The sequence below is a fragment of the Pagrus major genome, chromosome 8, assembly GCF_040436345.1.
Source record: "Pagrus major chromosome 8, Pma_NU_1.0".
NCBI classification, from domain to species: Eukaryota; Metazoa; Chordata; class Actinopteri; order Spariformes; family Sparidae; genus Pagrus; species Pagrus major.
The window spans coordinates 3,930,192-3,953,623 of record NC_133222.1 but is presented as its reverse complement, the minus strand read 5'-3'; the positions used below and the strand labels follow the sequence as shown (position 1 = coordinate 3,953,623).

General features: G+C 43.8%; 1 protein-coding gene across 1 annotated transcript in view; it reads right to left on the bottom strand.

Moving 5' to 3' along the window:
- abcc8 (ATP-binding cassette, sub-family C (CFTR/MRP), member 8) overlaps positions 1-19,369 on the bottom strand; it is a 50,115-nt gene extending 30,746 nt beyond the window's left edge. Inside the window, exons 1-11 of the mRNA XM_073472162.1 lie at positions 19,222-19,369; positions 15,861-16,002; positions 14,480-14,601; positions 12,797-12,963; positions 10,516-10,758; positions 7,084-7,272; positions 5,292-5,456; positions 5,058-5,213; positions 1,814-1,948; positions 809-971; positions 14-54 (exon numbers count right to left, since the gene is read on the bottom strand). Coding sequence (XP_073328263.1) covers positions 14-54; positions 809-971; positions 1,814-1,948; positions 5,058-5,213; positions 5,292-5,456; positions 7,084-7,272; positions 10,516-10,758; positions 12,797-12,963; positions 14,480-14,601; positions 15,861-16,002; positions 19,222-19,369 — 1,671 coding nt within the window. The remainder of the gene's footprint in view (positions 1-13; positions 55-808; positions 972-1,813; positions 1,949-5,057; positions 5,214-5,291; positions 5,457-7,083; positions 7,273-10,515; positions 10,759-12,796; positions 12,964-14,479; positions 14,602-15,860; positions 16,003-19,221) is intronic.
- Positions 19,370-23,432: the final 4,063 nt, after the last annotated feature.

Sequence of the window (23,432 nt, the reverse complement as noted above, 5' to 3'; positions counted from 1 at the left end):
AAGTGAAACTCACCGTCAGCACGGCTGCGATGGGAATAGCTGCATTCATGAAAACTGAAAGCAGGAAAGAAACAGACGTGAAGGTGATTTTCAGGACTTTAACCAGTGAAAATAAACAATGTAAAGTAGAAATAGAGATGAGAAAATTCAACATGCTGTACAAGGTTCATTTATGTGTCATTCAACACAGGGTTGTACAAGGAAATGCAAGGTGTATTATGCAAGTTAGTAAAGGTGGAGTGCAGAGGATGAACTGTGTAGTCTGGTGGTACGGCAGCGGATACTTCTGTATCGCTTGTCAGACGGCAGCAGAGTGAAGCTGCGGCTTGGGTGTGTTTTGGTATCGGGGCAAAGTGCATGCTGATTAATCACAACCATTGCGTTAATGGTTTATAAACCTTGGTCTCTATTATTGTCATGAATTATTTCTGTTTCATTACTCTTGTAAAAAAACTGCTCAGGAGGAAACTATGATTGCTCCACTCTCCTTATATCAGCAGCTATTGATTTTAGATTGGACACAGTCTATTGCAGGACTGGAGCCATGCAGGCTGCAGCCACTGTTCACTGGAGAGCACGGCGGGAGATAAGACGTCATAAGAGGTATTATAATAAAACATTATTTATCTTTACATCCAGTTATTTTCATACTTCTGCTTTGAATTACAGATATGTACAGGTAGTAGTGTAGCTTGAAGCCTCATGCCTTGCTGTGAATATTTTGTTATTTTCTGCACACTTTCATGAAGTTCAAATGCCAGAGAGCGAGGGGTCAGTGTGTGCAGAGGAGGAAACAAAGTGCTCTTACTGGATATGGACGTGTAAAGAGCGAAGGCCTGCAGGCTGGTGAGCTCTTTGCCCCTGGTCTCCTCCACACTGTCACAAAAGATGTGCTCCCAGGCGTAGAGCTTCAGCAGCTTGATGCCCCTCAGCAGCTCGTTGGTCTTCTTTAAACGCTCGCTGGAGTATTCCTGTTGGTTGAAAAGGTTGGACTTTGATTACGCTGCTGCGATCTGAGACATCAAGGACAGACGAAGTATAAGAGGTGCGGCCAGAGGGCGAAAAGAGTGTAATCGCTTCGACTTCCATCAAGCCGTCAAAGCAAAGTGTTTTTCTCTGATATAAAATCGTCCTCCACAGTATCAAAACAGCATTTAAATAGTTTTATTGAATTTAGCAAGTGGAAGCGGCAGACAGGCTCGAGCCAAGAAGAGCATATAGAAAACATGTTGTTGTTTCTTGTCCGGATAAAACAAAGATTTTATTCCCTTAGGAGATAATGATTGTCGTTTTGTGGTGTCGTTTGTGTGCGTGCATGTGACATCAGGGCTCGACAGCGTCATTACATTAGCTTCATTACCTGCAATCTTGTGTGCAAAACCAATATTGACCAACTGTGTGTGCAGCGGTCGTCGTGATCTCTTTGACAAACGCATTGAACGCACTGTTTGCATTTTATTCCAGCGTGTGAAATGATTGTTGGTAACCAGGCACTCTCTGAAGCTGTAACGCTCACTGTAAAGTAAACCAAAGCATCTGACAAACTGAGGTTGTGACGCGATGATGATGCAAGATGAAAAGTCATCTCATTGCCTGAAGCTACACATGCATGATGTTTCCATCCTATAGAAATTTCCCTGCAACCACAAATGTCAACCTCACTGTCAGAAGTAGAAAAAGTCAGAAGGATTCATCCTCTGGGAACCATAAATGTCTGGCAATCCATCCAAGAGATGTTGAGATATTTCCTGCCCTAAAAAAATGGTCATAAACTGTAAATATCTCTGGAGAAAAGAGCCAGTGAAATACTCACCAGAGTGCTCTTTTGTGTTTGGGACAGCTTGGTGGCCACAAAGTACTGTACAGGAGCTAGCACGGCGATGACGGTCGCTCCAATCAAGGCACTGATTCCCAAGAGGTAGTAGAGCAGGATCACTCCCACAATGATCTGAGAGAGGGAAAATGACAGCCTTGAGGAGAGAAGAGGCAGTTTTCGGTAACACAACGCTCCCCACTGACCTTATAAAACCGTATTAACGACATATTGTGAGGAGCAGTGACCTTGAGCATAATGAGGGTATCGGCATCGGCCATTCAAGAGACACACAGCTTAAAAGTCTCGATTCAAATGATCTAAAATACGCATGAAAATGAAGCTTTATTCATCCTCCACATACAGAAATTCTCCCTCTCCTGGTAAGGAAGATACATGAGTCATGTTTCCACCTGTCCTTGGCTCCTTTTCCAGCCACCCACCGTCGTTGGCATCAGACTGAACACATGCAGCGTTCAGAAAATCCCCAGGACACACAGAACAGATGGAGATGGATGTGACATTTCACACTCCTTCTCCTGCATCTGTCACAGGATAATGTGTGCGCCACTGGGTAGAAAAACAGCATGATATGACTCGACCTCCTCAGTAATATCTTCATAAAACGAACACCTATTTACAGATGCTGCCTCTAATGACTGCATTGTAGAGTCATGGAGCCGCCAACCCCCACAGTTTCTGTCGGCCTCTCACATGAATAGCATGTGATTGAAGTGTGGTGTTACGTGCAGCACCATCACCCCCTCGTATTTACCAGATCGCCTTCTAGCTGCAGTATTTTCCTCAGCACCTCAACGTAAATCATGAAGAGTCTGCAGCCATGCAAGCGGCTGATAACAAGGTCACACTGACAATGGGAACACAATGTTGGCATGCTAACAAAGCCATCAGGATTCATTCTCTGGGAACTATGAACGTCTGTACAAACATTTGTGCCGATCTATGTTGTAAATTATTAGATATTTTATACGATATTCGAAAACTTTGATCTACAGGTGGCTTTATACAAAAAGTCAGGTGATCACTAAAGTCATTGCTGTTCATCCTGAAGGGGAACAAGAATGTCGGCACCAATTTTCATGTTAATCGATCCAATAGTTGTTGAGATATTTCAGTCCGGACCAACAGGAGTCTAAGTATGACAATCTTCTCTTTAGGTCAACACCAGTATGCATTTTTCTGTAACTGGTGATCATCTTATGTGAAAGTGATTCAATGAGCAGCTTTAAACTGACAATTTAACAAACAATAAACACGACAGGCTTCAGAAATACTGAGCACATGAGCTGATTTAGCTGGAGGATCAAGTCTACTGAGTCTTCGACACATAAAAGATCTCATTTCACAGCAGACATTTTGGCTTGTCTCAGCAGGAAAAGGTGGAATTGAGAACATTAAAAATGACTGTAATCCATTTAAGCCAGTTTAAGTGATCCTGAAACTGGCTTAAATGGATAACAGTCACTTTTAATGTTCTCAATTCCACCTTTTCCTGCTGAGACATGCTGCATCACTGTCAATCGCAGCTGTGAGTCGCAGCTCTGTGCTTTTTCTACTGTGTGCGTCAAAATGTCTGCAGTGGATGGCCTCATATAGACCACACTGAACTTGAAGAACCCAGAGACAAGAGGCAGTAAAAATCCAGCACAGTGGATTCATTCACAGTTTGGGGCAGACAGGTGGGTACTGATGGAGAATACTAACACAGTCCAGACCAGCAGGTGTGAAATGCTACTGAAGGGTGTAACACAGCTTGTCTCTGTATTATTATTCATAAATACAACATAGATCTCATATTTTTGTTGGGAGTTGAATTTTAAAGAGGTCACATTATGCTACTTTTGAGGTTCATACTTTAATTTGGGGGTCCTGGTAGAATAAGTTTAAGTACTTTAACTTTCAAAAAACACATTATTTTTCTCATATGGTGCATTGCTGCAGCGTCCCTCTATTCACTGTGTCTTGAACGCTCCGTTTTAGCTACAGAGTGAGACATCTCGCCTCTGTTCAGTCTTTGGTGAGAGTTGCACATGCGCATTACTTAACGGGCAGGATGTAGCCAATCAGAGGCAGAGCAGGGCGGGTCATGCCGAGCAAGGTAGTGTGATCTAAAATAACGGCACTACAGCAGTAGCCACTGTATGTCTGCTGACTGACTGGAGTGTATATATCTTATAATATATATATAAAAATATAATTTTAATAACTTTATTAAAGTTTAATGTGAAATTTATAACCGAGCTCTCACAGATACATTTCCCTGATGTGTTTACATTGTGATTACAGAAGCAGCCTGTCCCACAACTCTTTGTTAAGAAGGATTATGCATGTTGTGTTTTAGGCCCCAGGATGCATCCTTGTATTTTTTGTCTCTGCTCTTTTTGTCATTTCAAAATAAAAAGCACTTCGAGCTCGCTCACGCAAGAGAGAAACACGTCTTCAGGACATTGCTTCCTGCTCTAAAGAGATAAGACCGCAGCTATTACTGGTTTCCAAAAGCTCAATAAATGAACAATTTGAAGCAGCAGGCTGATGTAAATGCAGCAATGTGTGTGATTGTTGTTCTGCATTAAATTTTCATGACATTTTTTGTGATTCAGGCAAAGTTGGTTTTACATTTGCTATGCATGAGGCCAGAGTGAAGAAAGAAATCACTGTAGCGCGCCCAGCAGGTTTCCTGAGATACTGAATTTCCATTCGAATTGAGTATTTTTATGATTTACAAGCACGTTCGTTTTTACAACTAAAAAAGTCCCTGAAGATGAATAACAACACCGATCAGACAGTCCTGTGTGTCATGAGAAGGACAGGATCACAAAGCATGAAGGTCACCGCCTCGCAATCAACTGCACATTGCAGTGAACCTACTCTAACTCCCACAGGGGCTGTAACACCTGACGCTCCTTTTTCAGCCTTAACATCTCTGTATATGATGGTAAAGTGACCTTTGCCCTATACCGTGAGCCTCATGGGAAAAGACGCAATACACAGCGTGATATATAACAAACAACATGCAGCGCAACACAGCACACAAGAAAAAATACACAGTAAAAAGCAACACAGGCAGCAAAAATTTAAGGCACTTAAAACTTGATTTGTAGTCATGCGTTGAGGGATGTCGGTGTGGCGATGTAGCTGAGACACATAGCGCTAGGTGACATGAGTCATGAAGGCCATACACAGCCATAAATCCAGCTTAACACGTCATGACAAACGGTCTTACCTGTACCGGCATGGCCCACAGGTTAGGAAGGAGGAAGAAGAACCACATGAGCTGGTTGGTGTCGATGGCGACCAGGTTGCAGATCTGGGCAACAGTTAACTCGCCCATGGACATGTTGGACGTGCACAGACGCATGATCTTGTTGTAGATCTTCGTCTGGAGATAAGGGACGACCACAGTCAGATCCATGTAGACAAACAGCGTAAACTGCCGAGAGGTCACGTGTGTTCATACCTGTATGGCCCCGCGCAGGTTGATGCCTGTTTCGATGGCCACGTAGTAGGAGGCCTGGAGGAAGGTCCTCTGCAGGAGGAGGGCGAGGAAGAGCAGCACGGCCAGCACATACGCATTCTCCAGGAACTCTTTGGAGGAAATGAAATAGATCCCCAGCAGCCTCATCTGCAAGCACAGATCGGTGGTGATATAGAGGTATCGACCCGTTTATCATTGTTAGTCAGGCAGGGACCTCGGCAAGGTCAGTCACACGGACTGAACTCTGCAGGATTGGACCGCAGGAGAGTTTCTTTTAAGTGATTCATCTAGAAGTCGACTGTAACAGCATCCATTTACAATGTACCAATCCCATTATCACAGCAGGCTATAAACTGAACTGAAGCAGAGCCTCTCAGATGCTCATATGTGAAGTGTGAGCGGGGAAACCAAAGAAGATTCAGTTCAGTTATAAGAGACGGATACAGTATCTCCCCTCAAAGATTAATTAATTCTGCGGCGGGGAGATTATTCCCCCCCTGCTGGAGGGATCACAAATTATTGATTAGAAATGTGCCTCAGCTCCACATCCACTCATTCTTCACATTTCATTCGTCTTTTTTCTCATCCCACTAGAAAAAAATGTCTCACTCTATCGATAAGGCCGTGAAACACCATCCTGCTGCACTCTCACTGGCTGTTTTTAAGGGCCTCTTCTGTCCAAACCGACACGTCGTTGTGGGCATTTCTCTGACAAGCCTTTCAAGCATTTTCAAATTAACTTTTGCTATGTCACCGGTTCACATGGATGCGACACTCTAACAAATAACTGGAGAGTCATTCTCGCAGAAGGATGCCCGAGTGGCCGTCTGGTGTAGCAGTCTGCCCCGTGTGGAATCTAAGAAAGTGATACAGCTCCAGCAGCAATAAGTCTCATAAATATTTAACGAGGACAAAATTAGAAACACCTTCAGGGCAGGTGCACCAAGGAGAGAGGGCATCGTAAACATCTCATCGAAACTGTAACTGTGACCTTTGAGAGGCAGAAGGAAGCCATGTGATGCCTGCTGAAGCTGTCTCAGTTCTTGGTTTAATGCTGACAACATTCCCGTCTCAACGTATTTCTCCAAAAAGAGTTAGCTTTCACCCAGAACTCATCTACCACCCAATGCCTGAACTTCATATTTACTGTTCTCAAATAAAAACAAACACATTTATTTCACAGGAGAGATTTCTGTCTGTGCTGGTTCAAACTTGGACACCCACACAGTCCTGATCAAGCAGGTTTGCTGACTTTTTGAGTGCTAAACTCTTATTATATAATAACTGCAACTTCTCTGTCACCGCCCTCTTAATGCACAATTACAAAGGATGCCTCCTGCAGGAAACTTAAGTTTAAGTAGTCTCTGAATTTCTTATTAAACTATGTTATGCTATGCTAAACTATGTTACGCAATGCTATGCTATGTTATGTTATATTTATGCTGTCTCTGCCTATGTTGTGTTATGTTACTGCTATGCTTTGCTATTCTATGCTATACTATGCTATGCTATGTTATGTTTATGCTATGCTATGCTATATTGTGTTATATTTATGCTTTGTTAATCTATGTTATGTTTTGCTTTTTGATATACTATCTTGTCATGTTGTGGTTATGTTTATGCTATGCTATGCTTTGCTACTTTATGCTATGCTATGTTATGTGACTGTATGTTGTGTTGTGTTGTGTTGTACTGTACTGTGCTGTGCTGTGCTGTGCTGTGCTGTGCTGTGTTGTGTTGTGTTGCGCTACTGTGTGTACGGTTGCCCCCTCACCGGCTGCTGGATGGTGCGGTTGTCCTTGCTGATGTGGTGGACGATGCCAGAGATGCAGAGAGGACCGGCGAAGCCCAGCAGGTCGGCCATGAATCTGAATGTGATGCTGAGCATGAGAGGTCTGCCGAACGCTTTCCTCAAGGCCTGCCAGATTAACTTCGGGCCCTGGGGTGCCGTACCCTGAGGCCTCTGAGGGGATATGAAAAATAAAGGGACAGAGTTGGAAAATGTATCAGCATGCTGAGTGGATACACCAGAGACATGCACCACGTACAGATGTCGATTAGCATTTGCTGAATACAGCTGATCATCATTGACCGAATTAAAAACTGTGAGACATTCAAATAATTAGTGTAATGAAGATGGCTGCTGTTGAAGACGAGTATAAATTGGTTGGTTCAGTCTTTGCATGGAAAAGAATGTACACGGCCGTTTCTCTCTGTGGAGCTGAACTGGCAGCACAACAAAGGGAAGATAAACTAGGTTAGACAACACAGCCTGCTAACAGAGCAAGAGGGCGTAATTGCTGGAACATAAAGGCTGAGTTTGCACCATTAAATCCAGAGTCGGTCCACAACTGCAACCAAAAACCTGTAAAATTAGGTCAAGTTCAGCTTTTTTTCTTCCTTCCTCTGCCGCATCATGAGCTGCGGTATGTTAACTGCTCTGCTACTAATGATGCTGAGGAAACCGTGACAATCATGCCGAAGACGAGGACGTTTAAGGGGTTTTCAAATTACTTCAAATCACCACAGACAATCTTCAGACATTAAAAATCTATTTGAGAGTCGAACAGATTGTCGAGGCAGACGAGAGGAGCGACTGATCTTCATTCACATTGATTTATAATATCCACGATACATCAGCTTCACAAATGATAACGACAGCTCGGTTCATTGAGTCGGTTAGCAATGATCAGAGGAAAACATCTGGACTGTCACTGTGCGGTAAACACTCCCAGAACATTTCCACTGTGTGTGTATGTGTGTGTGTGTGTGTGAACATGAGTCATTCTCAGAACTGTGAGAACAGACGTGACCACTATCGAGTGTCTTTATCTTTCCATTCGAGCTTTTTTATTGAACTTCAGCCTTCGTACACAACACGTGTCACATATACAGACAAAACACACACACACACACACACACACACACACACACACACACACACATCCTTTTTCTTTCTACCTTGGGTTCAAACAAGACGGAAGGAGGACGTTTCATTCTCACACACACAGAGTGAAACTAGCTTCCCATGAAGTGCAGTGCTTTCACCCCCGCAGGGGTCGGGATGTCGCCTCGTTCACAGTACAATGGGAATGACCTCCGTGCCTCCGGGCTCTCCTCTTAATGCCCCGCCTCCCCCCACCTCTCCACTGGGATCTCTTAATCCCTCTCATCCCTCGCTCCTGCCGGAAGGAAGTGGGGTTGCTTCACACCGGACGCACACGCAGCAGTGACGAATCTCCGTGACCTTCCAAACACTGGAAAACAATGACCCTGTCGAGGAGGCCCTTCACCTCCGACTCCCTACACGTGCTCCGAAAAGTGAGAGGGAGTGAGAGAAAAGGAAAAAAGGAAAAGAAGGAAGAATAATGCAAAGAAACATCCTCAGTTTGAACTGAGTTAATAAGACTGGACGAACGTTTCCTCGGGCGAGAGCAGCGGTCCTCAATCAGGGCAGAAGAAAACCGAAGGGACAAAAGCTTATGAAGCTTAAAAACTGCAGATGTAAATTAGCTCTAAGCTAACTCTTGTACAATGCTACAAAAATGGCAGCTATTACACAACAGCTGTCATTTAATTTATAGATGATTATTTCATTTATAAAGGAGTATATATGTCTATGAGAGCATGTGAGGATACACTCAACTAAAAACATTGTTTCAGGCTTTTGGCTTGCATTGCATCGCTTTTCTCCAAAGCACCCCCTCCCATATACAAGCACACATCATCAGCCAGTCTGATGATCACACTCACTGCCTAATTTATTCACTATTTCATTGCTGAACAAATCAGAAATGTTTCAGAAGGTCGGCAACAAGTATAATCAGGAGTTTTCCTCAATGACATTTCAACATGTTGACACAAGTCATGGATCGAAGCACCAGAAGCTTCCTCTTGTTGTATTAAAGAGCATCCATCCAACCCGACCACCTACTTTCTATACCAGCTTAGAGTCACAGGGGTCCAAAGTATCTAAGCATGCAATGGACAAGAGCCAGGGGAGTTTCCAGTTCACTAAACATGCATGTCTTTGGATTGTAGGAAGAACCCAGAGTACCTAAAGACACGGGGACAACACGCAAACTCCACACAGAAACACGTCTAACCTGAGGAAACAGCTGGTCAACCACAAAATATATCTAAACGCCTGAGAGCTCACCATGTTTGATAGCTTGAAAACCAAGTGCCCTGCAGCCTCCGCAGCTGAGGTTAGCACACCAAGAAGTCGATCCCTCCATGGACGACAAAACTTAAACTGAGGCATCGACATCTTCAGCTGATAGCTGGATAAGTTGTCGTTGGAAAAAACTGCTGTTCTGGTTGACGTTAGCTTAGCATTTTTACTAGTGCTAGCCAACAATCAGCCACTAGCTGCATTAATAAAATAAGGAAAATAGAAAGATGTTTGAAGGCATTGAGACATTTTTCTGTTTCCTATTACCAATCGTCTCTATGACGTCTGAGTAAAGTTTAATGGTCCCAGTTCAACCAGGGCTGAGTCATCACGGGACAGAGATCAACGCTTTAATGACAACAGCTGTAGCAAAAAAAAAAATAAATAAATAAATACAACTGCAGTATGTAAGATTCCCACATCACTCCATGCTCATGTCAGACATCACAAGCACAAGATTTATGACGACAGTTAAACTAACAAATGGGCTCAAAATAAAGTGGAGTGGGGACACAAAGAGCCAAACAAGCTGCACTCTAAGCTCTTATATAAATACTTAAAACCTTATTTGTGTCTGGACGAGAGATCCAAGTTGATCCCTTGATGATAATCACCACATTCGGAAAGAGATAGTTTTTTTCCCTATGTTGTAATCCGGTTCGCCCCAAGTACATCATCTTAGTAACATGAGGACCTTCAACATGGAGATGTTTGCAGAATACAGACACTTGAGTTCATGAGAGAAACAGCCAAATATCATCACTCCCGCTTCTGTTACTTTCTATCGCCATCTGCACCAGAGCTGGTACATCCACGATTATTTATTCAGCACCAATGCAGCAAGAAACAGCGTGATGCTTTCATTTTTATCTCATCCAGCAAGACCTCAGATCTGAGTGCAGTGAGCTAAAATATCAAACTTTGGACTCAACTCCCACGTATGTGAGCTCTTTCACACTGATCTGTGGGCTAAGATGATTCAAGCACTAGACAACAATCAGTTGACCAACAGTCTTCAGTCTGTAAACTAACCTTCTGGTCTTCGAAGGCCTTGCGTAGCTTCATGTAGTTGGTGAGGGCTCTCATCGCGATGGGCAGCTTGCCGATGACCTTGAGGTCGATGGGCCGTCTGTGAGCGGAGGTAATGAAGGTGTTCATCCACCAGTAGGTGGCTTTGGACAACAGGTTGACAAACGGCTGCAGGAAACGAACGCCGAGGTCCTGGAGGTCCTCGGGAGGCTTCACCTCGGTGGGGTCGGCGAAACACATGTAGCGCTGAGAGGAGGACAAAGGACAGAAAGACAAGTTTAATTTATTATTCTTGCTCTCTGTTGTCCTGAATACAATGGGTGAACATGGACATTCAATGAAACAGAACCATCAACTTGTTTTTTGACAACATCGGTGGATTTAACGATTATAATCTTCTCCACGCTGTTTTTGAGGGCTGCAACACAATGGATATGACAGCTGAAAACACAGTGGGAGTAAGTATAGCTGCCGAAAGATAAACTCTCTCTGTTGCGTATAAATTACAGGTTATCTGACATCGCTGTGTTGCAATTGGATCTCGGTGAAGCTTCATATTTCAAATAGATATTTTTCTTCCACAAATATTAGAGATAGGAGCTGTTACAATGATATTATGAATAGAAAAAGAATATATGTGAAGCAGTGATAATAAGCTTTGCACAATTTTTATGTGACGACAGAAACAGAGAAGCAGAGTCGGTGGAAACCGGCAGATAACATCCAAACAGCTGGACTATTTATACACACAAACACAAGTCATTATATTCTATTTAAAGTGGGTCAAGATAAGAATAATATTCATCCAACTGCATTTTGCAAATTCATGTTTCGCGGCGTGTTAATTAATTAAACTTCACTGAACAATTGGAGCGATCTGCATGCAATTAATTGTGCCAAGTCAAGAGGATTAAAGAAAATGCCACGCAACAAAATCACTGAGGTAATGCTTGATTATAATAATGCACTTAAACAAAGGCATGTTTTGATTACATAAACACAAGAACAATTGAACTTCAATTGAAGAGCTCCTTTAAAACGTGCTGTTAAATGAACGACATACATCCAGTTCAAAACACGTATTGGTGCCCCGTGTGAGGGGCTGGAAAGGACATCATACGATACAGCCAGATGAAAAAGAGAGTAACATTAAGTTCACTCCGCTCTCAGAATCAATCTTCTAGATATTGTGAGATATATTTCAGTCACAGTTTAGTTTGGTATCAGGCTGGGAAACCTTTGAACCCAGTATGAGCCAGATGGCAGCCGGAGGCGACTTATTGTTTGTTTCATAAAGCAGAGACGTTCTGATCTTTGCCTTCATTTAATAATCTTTATTTCTTTTTATGTTGTGTTTTCTTTTTATGACAGTGGCAGTGTTTTTTATCCTTCTTGCCTTGTATTTGCTCAGTTTTTCCCGAGAAGTTTTGTTTTTGTTTCTTCTAAATGTCGTCAGTTGGTTCACCGCGTTGGTCCAGACGGAAATATCTCAACAATTACTGGATGGATTACAGTTTGACATTCACGGTCCCCACAGGATGAGGTCAAATGACTGTAGTGACCTTCCACTATGACGTTAAAATGTTTTGTTTTCGGGGGAAATATCTGAAGAACTACTGAATTGACACGAATGTTGCCTTCACTGTCGCCGCAACATGAACTTTCCATCAATTACTTTTTGTCCAAAACGTACGTTTACGACAAAATACTGTACCTGCAAAACTAATGACGTTCAACCTGAGCTGCATCTTGTATTTAGTGCTTACAAACCAAACTATGATAGTATATGTGCATGTAGCAATGATATTATATTGATTTTTTGGACAACGATACGATATTTGCCGACATCACAAAGTCTGCCGCAATACGATTTCTATTCGATTCGATACAGGGGCCTGCGAACGATACGAGATGACATCATCTGCCCATTTAACACGATCAGTTACATTTATATCGACTCACAAAAAGCAACTCAAACATGATTTGACAGTTTTATTACTGAACTCTTCAGTGGAAATATTATTTTTATCAATGGTTCCAGACTTTTAAATGGAAAACAGTCTATTAATAAAAACAAAGCACTGTTTAGAACGGAGCTGGACGGAAACAGTGACACAGACGTGCCATGGGAATTTCAAAATAAAGGCGTATCTTAACGTTGGCTGCGTCGTTACAAAGTACAGCCTCACAGAGTCACTAGAATGACTGTAAACTCTTCTTACTGTATTTGCTTCATTTATATTTTACGATCATTATCACCACCAAAAAGCAGACACACACTCACCCTGCCCAGGATGACGTTGATCTCCACGGCGAGAAGGAGTCCGTACAGCAGCACCAGCAGTCCGGTGATGCAGTATCGTAGCTGCCTGGGGCCGATGCCGTGCTCGGTGTACTTGGCAAATTTGATGGTCTTCATGATGAAGGCCAGCACCCAGTAGATGAGCAGGGCTGAGGAGATTTAGCAGGCAGCAGGGAGAGTAAATCACTGGACGAGCCAAAAAAAAAGATAAATGAGCCGACTGTACTGTAGGAAGACGACATTATGTTATGATATGTGTTTTCCTTCCTCGTCTACGTCTTTTTTTCTTTCTCACTCCCTCATGTCATGCCAACAGCAACATGTCAGCAGCGTGTGTCTAACAGCTTTCGAGGTCGACACCTTTAATCCGGTAAACAGCAGGTGAGTTTATTGTCTTTACTCCACAAACCCATGATCATGTCAGTTCAACAGGATATTTTCAGCATATTGAGAGATTGATTGTCTAAACACAAACGCATAAAAGACGAGAAAGCTGTCAGGGGATGATTACACTGCTGGGTAACAAGACCATAAACTCCGACTCTGCAGCAGCAGACTCTCACACAGTGTTTACTTCTCCTGCAGCGTGGGTCAATAACAGAGTCACGATTTAGACCCATTCCTGTTCATGCGCTGATGAACCCGGTGAGGCTCTGCCACTTCACTCAGGAAGATCGACTGTGATGTAGAGACCTAAAAGCCGGAGGCGGCTCATGATCGTGATGGAAGTGGAGAGTGAAGCGATCGAGAACCGAACACAGAAGAGTTAATGACGCGTGAGGAGGAACCGAAAACTATGAACAGTCAGAGAGAAGCGACAGGGCGCTCGTTACAGGATCGAACACGGGAGCTTTATGACAAAGAGTTGAAGATGTTGATGTGAAACATAGAAAAATAACATTGCTATTATTGGGGGTGTTGTAATTACTCTTACAGATCAGAAAGAATTGTGATGAAAATCAGGAAACTGTGCAATCGCTCACCTGAAACACATTTTCTTAATGAAAACAGATAATTAACATCGACCCAGCAGCGTAATTACACTAGACGAGATCGCCCTCAATCAGTTTGCAGTCTGATCTGAAGGTAATGATGCATTCATCTGTAAATGGCTGCACTGATCCTGTTGCCATGTTTTATAATGATATAATCCTGCAGAGCTCATTTCATCTGAATCTGCTGTTGTTTTACGACTTTAACGTCCAAAAGGGTCAGTTTTCTGTTACAAAGTTTGGCTTCATTGGTCCTCATTGCTCTTCAGCAACGGTTTCACAAGACTTAATCAAATCTTGAAACTAAGGGTGCACTCAGCGCTTTGGCCCAGTTGCTCTGTACCGTGCCAGAACATGATTGTTCCTCCTCCGCAATCCTCCACTTGCCTGCACTCACATCATTATACTTCATGTCCACGTTGCACACCTGTGCCTGTGCTCGAGCATGAGCAACCATATCGTGCCGAAGCACACTTCTTCCTACCGTGCCAGGGCGGTACGGAGAGTTCACACTAGTCAAACAACCTGGACTTTGGGGGTCAAACATGCTTGGGCACGGTAACCTTGAAACCCTGACTGAGTTTTTCAGCGGCATTACCCAGAAACCAACTGTAAAGAGTTCGATAAACTTTTTTCAGTAAGCAAAAGATGGCTGAATTTAAGGATACTGTACCTAATAGCAGTTTGGGGAAGTTGGAGGTCTCGATGTTATGATAGTAGATAATAGAGGTGATGCCGGCCATGAAGGCCAGACCTGCAGGCATGTACAGGTGAAGATGGAGGGACTGGCTGAACCTGCAAGTGACAATAAGATACAGGAGGAAAAAGTTTAGAGATTACTGACACAAATGTACAACACTGATGAGGGACACCAGGGTTTGAAATGTATGTTTTCACCCACTAATGACTGTGGCTACTTATTCAGTCACATCCAGAGAGAGAGACATGAACAACCATCCAGAGCTCTTCAGCTAAAAACTGAAGTCCGTGTGCAAAAGCCGGGTGAAGTGTCGAGCAGATGGGCAGTTCTTCTATTCACTTCAGTGACAATCACCCGCCTCCAGTCTGCAGAAATACTCATAAACAGTAAACAGAAATCCTGAGTGTTTACTAGAACCTGCTCCACATGGATTCACTGCATCAGGCAACAGCAAGAAGTTGTTGGATTTAAAGACACAAAGGACACAGATGGGTTTTATATCCAGCTGTGTCTCCCTGTGTCTCTTCATGACTTGTCAACTCACATTTACCTCAGTGACAAACTCACACAGCTGCTGAGTTCGAAGGCAAAAAGGATGAAACAGATTGGAAATACAGTGTTTAATAAATGTATTTTGTGTGGTTGGAAAGGCACAGTAAAAAAAAAACACCTACATCTGGCACTGCTGGCTCGCTAAAATTAGCTAAGTAGCCGCTAATTTTAGCAACAGAACGAGCAAACGCCGTATTGCTACAGTAATTCTGGCTATGCACAATGTGATTAGCTGTATTAACACTCACTCAGTAGTTATTTGCTCTGTTCCTGTAGTTAATGTTTTTGTCATTTCATCTTTGAAGACCAGAGTCATGGATGGAGCCCAACACTCACCTCTCTCCTGGGTTAGCATTAGCTTCAGCTAGCTTTCAGCTGCTTGAATATAAGCTTTAGAAATATATGCTGAAGTTAGAATATAAACTTTAGAAAATTGCTGTTTCATGAACAATCATAAGTTGCGTCACCATCCACAACACATCTCAGCAACACAGTTTAGACATAATAACTCTCTCCTGAGCATTATTGGGCTGTTTTTATATGAATGCTGATAAATAGTGAAGTGCAAATTGCAATTGATTGCATCAGTCTGCCCTCGCAGCTGCAAAACAGTCTCTGATTAGATGACAAATGTGCACCAAAACTCTGAGGAACAGCTCAATATCTCATTGTTGATTATGTCTATTCGTCATAAATACACAAATGTCACAAAACTCCCATACAAACTTTTAAAGGTCAGTTAAGTACATGCACCTGACTGAAATTCAAGATGTCAGATTAGTAGCCGGTGGGTCGAACGTACCCATCAGAGACGATGCCCTCTGCAATCTCACAGACGAGGATGAAGAGCAGGACGAAGGTGAGCAGCCAGCGCAGGTTGTGACCGGGGAAGTGGAGCCAGGTGCTGTGGTGGATGTGGACCTTTGAACTCTGGCTGCCCCAGCCTCAAAAACAGGAGACAGTAAACGAAAAGCATCAAGGCTCCGTCACATTCAACACACAGTCAGTAAAATCAAATCTTCTGCGGACAATCTCAGTATTCATTTTCTGAGTAGCGGATAATGAAAGCGACCTTGTAACTGTCTTTCCACTGCCAGTACAGCCTTGAACATCTTGACAAAGAGCTCTCATAAATGACTAACAGAGATATACAAAGGATGGGTCTGCAGCCTGTCGGAGTCTGTTAGCTCTTCATCATTCAATTACCTGTGATATTATCACTGTTACTCTGCTCAAAATACAAAAGGCAATAAGAGCGGCGAGACGGCTGCATGAGACCAATTACTTCATCTCTTTTTGTGGCTACAACTTCTTTATCGCTTTGCAAGACATTTTTGTTTCAGCTCAAACTGTAATACAACAGCAATTCAATCATCAGAGGGTAATTTATTTTATTAAGGTGAGTCAGCGCTGTCATAAGAGACAGGTCTGCTGATCAAATTGTGTTAATGACTTCCCTGCTGTTGGCACCTCAGCCGTTGGACGGTGTATCTCTGAAGTGTTGGCACAGGCTGCCTCCGCACACACACACACACACACACACACACACACCGACACACACACTTAATCTCTTCCTTTATCAGTCTCTTTTCCAAACATGCACACACAAGCACATTCATACCATCTGCTCAAGCACTCTGCAATATCATTAAAAATCAGTATCATATTATTATTGCGAATAAAACAAATTTCCCATGTTGGTGCACGAATCACATATCGATATTATCTAATTGATGCAGTGAACTCACAAATTATTTCCCACATGGGTCAAACTGTTTTGTGTAAAAGCTAAAACTAGCTGGAATAAATTCAAAGTCTGCAGAAATACCAATAAATCACTGGTTCCTGCTTCTCAAATAAAGAGATTTGTGATAATGTGGGTTTTGGACGACTGGTCAGACAACACAAGACATTTGAATATGTCGACTTGGACGTTAGACTGAATAATAAACAGATTAAATGATGATTATTGTCAGCTGCAGCTTTAACTCGGGCACAACTGACTGCCGGTCGAAGCAAACAGATCCTACAGTCCTGTGTGGTTCATGTATTCACAGCATCCTCTTACAGTGGTAGCCTTGATATGACTCCCTGAACTCATGAGCCAGCACTGTACAGAGCAACACACATCCCATAGCTGCAAGGCAGAATATACATAACGAGCAGGCTGGCCTGAGAGCCTTTGTCGGGTGACTCAAGGTGGAAAGAACAGCTTTCACACCCCTGAGGTTACGTTGGGGTTAGTGAAAGCAGCAAAGCTCAGAGTGACCGGGGAGAAAATCACTGCAGCCTCCAGCGAGCTTTCCTTCTGTTATCCTCCGACAACAGACGCTGCCTTTACACCTTCACTCTGCCAATTATTGTGTTTTAGTTGAATTCATTTGCAGGAATGTTCAAAGCTAAAAACAAAAACTTAACAGGGTTTCAGTTAGCAGCACCTTTGCCGTTTCTACACACCACAGATATGTCCATGGTTGACATCTGCGGCAAACGTGACATATCACGTTCATGTTATGTGCCCACACATCAGGAGGTGCAGGGGGATGGAGGTGGCATTATTACAGCCAAACACTGCCGACTGCGGTTCGAGTCACACCCGTGGATATTTTTAAGGTCACCTGGGGACATTTTCCAGATACTTTTGCGGTGTCAAAAGCAGGTTGTTTCTTCAGGAGATCTGCAGACATTTCCAGCTGTTTTGTGTCAAACAAAACCGGCTGTTTTTCATGGGAAGTCAGACCGTCTCCATCCATGTTCGTGCCAACTAAAACAGGTATTTAAAGCCAAACCATAATGATTTCTACCTAACTTAACCAGAGCATAAGCAAAAGCATTTTGACAAGAGAGGAACAGAAAACTCAACCTGAACAAACGTAAAGAAATGTTCATTTTGAATTTGTCTGTGGTTTTGCAGAAACTTACTTGGCTAACATGCATTCTGGTGATTGTGTTAGAGTAAAACCAAACAAGACTACTAGTCTGCAGCCATGCAAGCAGCTGAGATAATGCTAACATGCTGATGGTAACCTGGCCTATCTGGACCAGTCAACCTTGTGTTATTCCATCTGATAGTTGTTGAGATATTTGAGTCTGGACCGAAGTGGTGGACTGACACACAGACAGATATTGCCATCTGCGGAGCCATGTCGCTAGCATGGCTGAAAAGAGTCGACACATAATGACACATAACATCGTGACAGGAAAGACACTGAGAGTTGAGGAACAGCCTGAACTACAAAACATCCAAACACACCAATCACCACTAAACAAAACATTTGGAAAAGACAAGTAAAATGGAAAGAACTGGAAGTTTAACGTGCTACGTATGAAGACAAAGTCTCTCTGTGTTACAGGATGTAATCAGGAAGGTCGCATCTTCTGTCAGTGAACAACAGGAACACAGAGCGACTGTCAAACCAGCTGTATGTCGAGACAAAGTGACAAAAAAGGGGCACCAAGTACCTCCAGATTTCACAACGCACGTGGCTCACACACACACAAACACACTGACATGAGAGGACAGATGATGAGTCCAGAGCATGTGTGACAGAGTGTCTGCAGCAGCACGAAGCCGTCCCGTTACACGCCGACGATGACACTAATGGAATGGCGAGCAGCCAAGAAGAGGCGTAAAAGAGGTGTAACCCGACGCCAGCCCGGTGGCATCTGTGTGGCCCCTGTACGCTACATATCATCGCACGATGTCACATTTGGTTTCAAAAAATGCTTGCAGCTCAAGAAATATGTCCTCGTGTGCTACCAGAGTCAGGAGACTCGTATTTCTGCTGCTGGCTACGGGACAGAACAACACCTACAGAGAAGGGTGAGAGTCTAACTCAGGGAGTGAAGTGCACAGTCGAACAAGCTCATAAATTAAATAAAGGTTAAGAGTGGATAAAGGGTTAAAAGTGTATAGATAAATGATTTATGCTTTCACTTGTATTTAGCCTACACAAATAAATGCTTGCTTGATCAAACACATCATGCAGAAGTTCATTAATCACACGCAAAAGTAAACAAGCTGATAGAGAGAGAACCGAGAAGGACAGATGGAGAACATGCTCGTCATCTGAGCACAAATGTGTGTGTGCTGGTTGTGTGGACTGTCCAGGGAGGTGTGTCTGTGTGTGTGAAGAGGGTGAGGACCTCCCAGAGACACTCACCGATGAAGAGGATGGGAAAGGTGATGAAGAGCAGGAAGACATGTGGCACCACGTTGAGGGCGTCCAGGAAACAGCCGTTGTTCAGAACCCCCCCGTCCACGTTGTAGGCCACCGAGTTATTCTCGTTCCCACAGAACGCCAAGGACATGGTGGAACCGGGACTCTGCAGGGGACCGGCCGGAGGAAGAGGAAGAAGGGGGGAGGAGGAGGAGCGGAGACAGAGGACAGACAGAGAGATTTTAAACAGAGGCACTCAGAGCATGTCGTGTTCAAAGAAAGGAACGCTGATGTCGTCCTCAGTGGATCCTTGTAAAATTCCCAAAGAGGTCTCCTCTTCCCGTTCCCTCCTGAATACAGAATCCAAATATCAGATCCAATTAAAGAGGGAAGGAGGGGGTCAGTCACAGTCCAGTGCAGCAGCAGCAGCAGCGGCTCCCTCTCCTCTCCAGCGGTCTAAGCAGCTCTACCGGCCGTGCTGGTGAGAAACATCTGCATCCCGTCCGCCCGCAGTCCTCAGACATCCTCTAAAAAACCTGAAGCTCCACTTTGCGCGAGGCGCTGCACAGCTCCACAGGAATGCATTCAGTCATGCTCACACATATTACGAACGCGCACACACAGCGAAGAGCAGCGGTGGCATTCTGCAGTGCACCTTCTATTCCTGTCTCCCTGCAAACCAGAGCTCAAAGTCGACCTTGGAAGACGAGAGAAGAGAGGAAGAGTGTGCAGGCAGACAGGCAAGGCAAGAGGACTGAGAGCTGCTGAAGGTATGGGGGTGGAGGGGAGGATGGAGAAGTGAATGATGAGGAGAGAGAGAGGAGAGAGAGAGGAGAGAGGAGAGGAGGTACAGCTGCTGAATGAGCGGTGGAAAACGTCATGCAAAAGGTACGTGTGAAGCATGAGCAAGCGCTCTAATCTAAATCCCGGCACCACGTTTTCAGGAATTACATAACTCTCCCCCTCAGTCATTTATCACTTTACTTCACATTTAGAGCGCTGCATGAGAAAAGACCACAGCGGAGGGACTGAATAACTAGGCTGCACGCATAAAAAAACAAAAAAACAGAGGCATGAAATATGAATGAATCCCCGGGATGGATGCATTGTGCTCCCGGTCCTGCAGGGAGAGATCCCTGCCTTCAGCCAATGGCAGCGGACTTGGTCTTGAGGGATCAGCTAAAAAAGCCACATGGGAGCAGATTTTGCTAATCTGTGTATCAACAGGGACGGATGGACTCACTCGTCTTTTCTTAGTGGTTAAAATGATTTGTGTTTAATGTAATCCACGTCATGGTGACCTTCATCTAGTAACAGCAGAGATAAGCTTAAATGTAATGAGCGGTTTACGCGAGTGTTTACACACACAGACGGACATCTGATGTTAACACAAGAATATGGAGATGCATTCAATTGTTTTTATGATAATAATGTTTACACCTCCTGCATCTTCTCCTCAGAATGACTGGTGACGCCTTTTGCCATTACAGTGCACAGTTAATACATCAAGCTGAGGCATAAATATGCATGTGGATGATCGTTCCTGTCCAGTCCAAGCAGAATAAAAACAGTCTGGATAAATATACAGCAGTGGTGGCAGTAGTGAAGTATCTTAAAGGACGAGTTCACCCAAAACTGAAGATTCAGTCGTAATCTGCTCGCTTTCATGCCGACGGAAAGTGAGGAGGAGTTTCCACAAAAGATTTCTGGAGCTTCACAGCAAACCGGTGTCGCAGCATCCTCCTAAACAACTGAAGTCGGCTGGGACTTGTTTCAAAATGGCTCCGTACAGCTCGATCAGCGTAATCCAAGTTCCCAGACGCCCAAAGATCCCAAATTGAATCGATACGTCTTTCTTTACGCTCTTAATAAAGCTGAAATGTTTTCGCTGTAGCTGCTAAGCTAAAAGTGTTAGCGCTCAACAGTCTGAGTTGGGCGCACAAGCTTGACTGTGTCTTTTCAAATCAGTTTGGGTTCTCAGGGCTTCCTGGAGACTTGGATTACGCCGGACGAGTTGCATGGAGCCATTTTGTGGGGTTTTGTTTTTTTTTACATTTTAAAACAAGTCCCTATCTACTATCACAACGCTGGAACGCTTTTTTGCTGTGAAGCTCCAGAAATGTTTGGCGGTCTACAAATCTTCATCCAGACTTTCAATCGGCACGGGCGTGAGTAGATAATGACCGGATTTTCATTTCTGGGTGAACTGTTCCTTTAATGTTGAGTTATATTAGGCAAAACGAGTGCAAATCGTTCTTGGTGGAGTTTGAAGCAATGGGAGTTGTCACAGATTTCTCTTTTAGCGGCTGATGTAGGTAAGTGAAGGTCAAAACGCCATTTTAGAAGCAGTGAAATGCTGAAAGTGAAGAAACTCTGACGTTTCTTTCACTTCCAACGCCTCAAAATGAAGAGTTCACATCGCTGCAGTCGTGTCCTCTCACTTCCTGTCCCAGAGTGAATTCTCTCCTTTCTTGGAAAAACCATGTTTACACCAGCTGACAGTAAAGAGTGAAACATGGAGTCTTCAGAGGAAACTGATATTTCCACAAACAAATGTCAATCAGCAGAGCACAGACTATCCAGATGTTATGTCGGCAGGGGTTTCATCTGGGGGAAAAAGCTCCCAACACCAAAAGCCTCTAAAGAGAAATTATATTTTTTCTCATGCACTGTTTCTGCGCTATTATCCCTTTTTCACAGCTGGTGATAACTGGCCGGATTATACGTCTGCGGTTGCCCTACATCAGACATCAGCCCTGTCCATCACTGGATTGCCTGAGGAGGGGTGGAAGTATCAGCGAGCACAGAAATAAAAGAGAGCCGCTCACTCAGAGAGGAAAAGGAACATTTGAGCTGCAGGAACTAAAAAAGGTTAGGTTAGTGTAGCTGGAGGGGGAAAAAGACGTGAAACAATGCATTCATATAATCTTTAAATATCAGATGAGATTGTTATGCAGCTCCTTCGCCGTACAGCTACACATCAGTCCGTGGGAGTAAAGTGAGGCTAGTAGGTGAGTGATGAATCATGCATGATCTGTGTTAATTAATCTTGCAGGTCCCTCTCTCACCTAAAGTGAGCTTCAGATCATCTTTTATGAAAATGTCTGTGAGGACAATAAACCCATTGGATCCCAGTGATGTATGTGAGATCCCATCACAGGGATTCCTTGACTTGACTATGTCCTAACATGACTTGCAGCAGCAGCAGCATCCATCTAAACATGCATGCATGCAAATAAAAAAACATAATCCAGGATGTGTTGCACCTGCGTGCAGCACTTACCGGTTTATATCGTGAGATCATGATGTTTCCTCCTGACTCCCAGTCACACTTCTTCTTCAGGTGCTGTCACATCCGTCGCTCGGCTGTCAAAGAAAGACAAAGAGGGTGAAGAAGTCTCCCGGTTCGCTGTCTCTCATGTGTCCACCTCCCTGCTGTCCCCACTTCTTCTGTGTTTGAGCGTCCAGCCGGCGGCGGCGGCTGGTTTAAGGGGTGGAGGCAGGGGAGCTGTCCACGGTGCTGAACCCGAGGAGGAGGAAGAAGAAGAAGAGGAGGAGGATGAGGAGGAGGAAAGAGGAGGAGGAGGAGGGTAGATCCTCCAGCCGAGAGGGGGCCACGTATGGTTTGTAATCATGAACCAGGGCAGAGGGGGGGAGGCTCTCAGCCAGACTCCCCGCAAAGGTCGATGCGACGCTGAAACACGCAGCGGACAGAAGTCACGTATACATCATGACTGCACAGCGTTACGTAACAGACACACATGTTACATGACCGGCTTTTACAGTTTCCTTTATTATTTATTTATTTATTTAATACTTATGATTGAGGACAAACACGTTGCATTTACCAGAATAAAGTGTAAGACTGGATATAAATGTGATCCAGGCTCCTTTAGTGACACTCAGCTTCATTATAAGTAGAATTATGAACACATGTTGGGATTAACTGAGCGAGAAGCTGCTCAGGAAGGAGCTCTGTTGCCCCCTGTGGACAAAATAAAATGCATGCTTGCAGTAAATCCATGCAGAAACATCTGTGTTTACCTAAAATTCATCTTTAAAGGTGCATTATGAAGTTTTGGGGGGGAGAAATTAGTTGACTTTACTAGAAAACTGTGTTGCCTTAAAAGTATTATATAGGAGACGTATTCAGTTTACATTAGTAGGCTCGACTCAAAATCATTACTTCACATTAATTATTTCTTTTCAGGAGT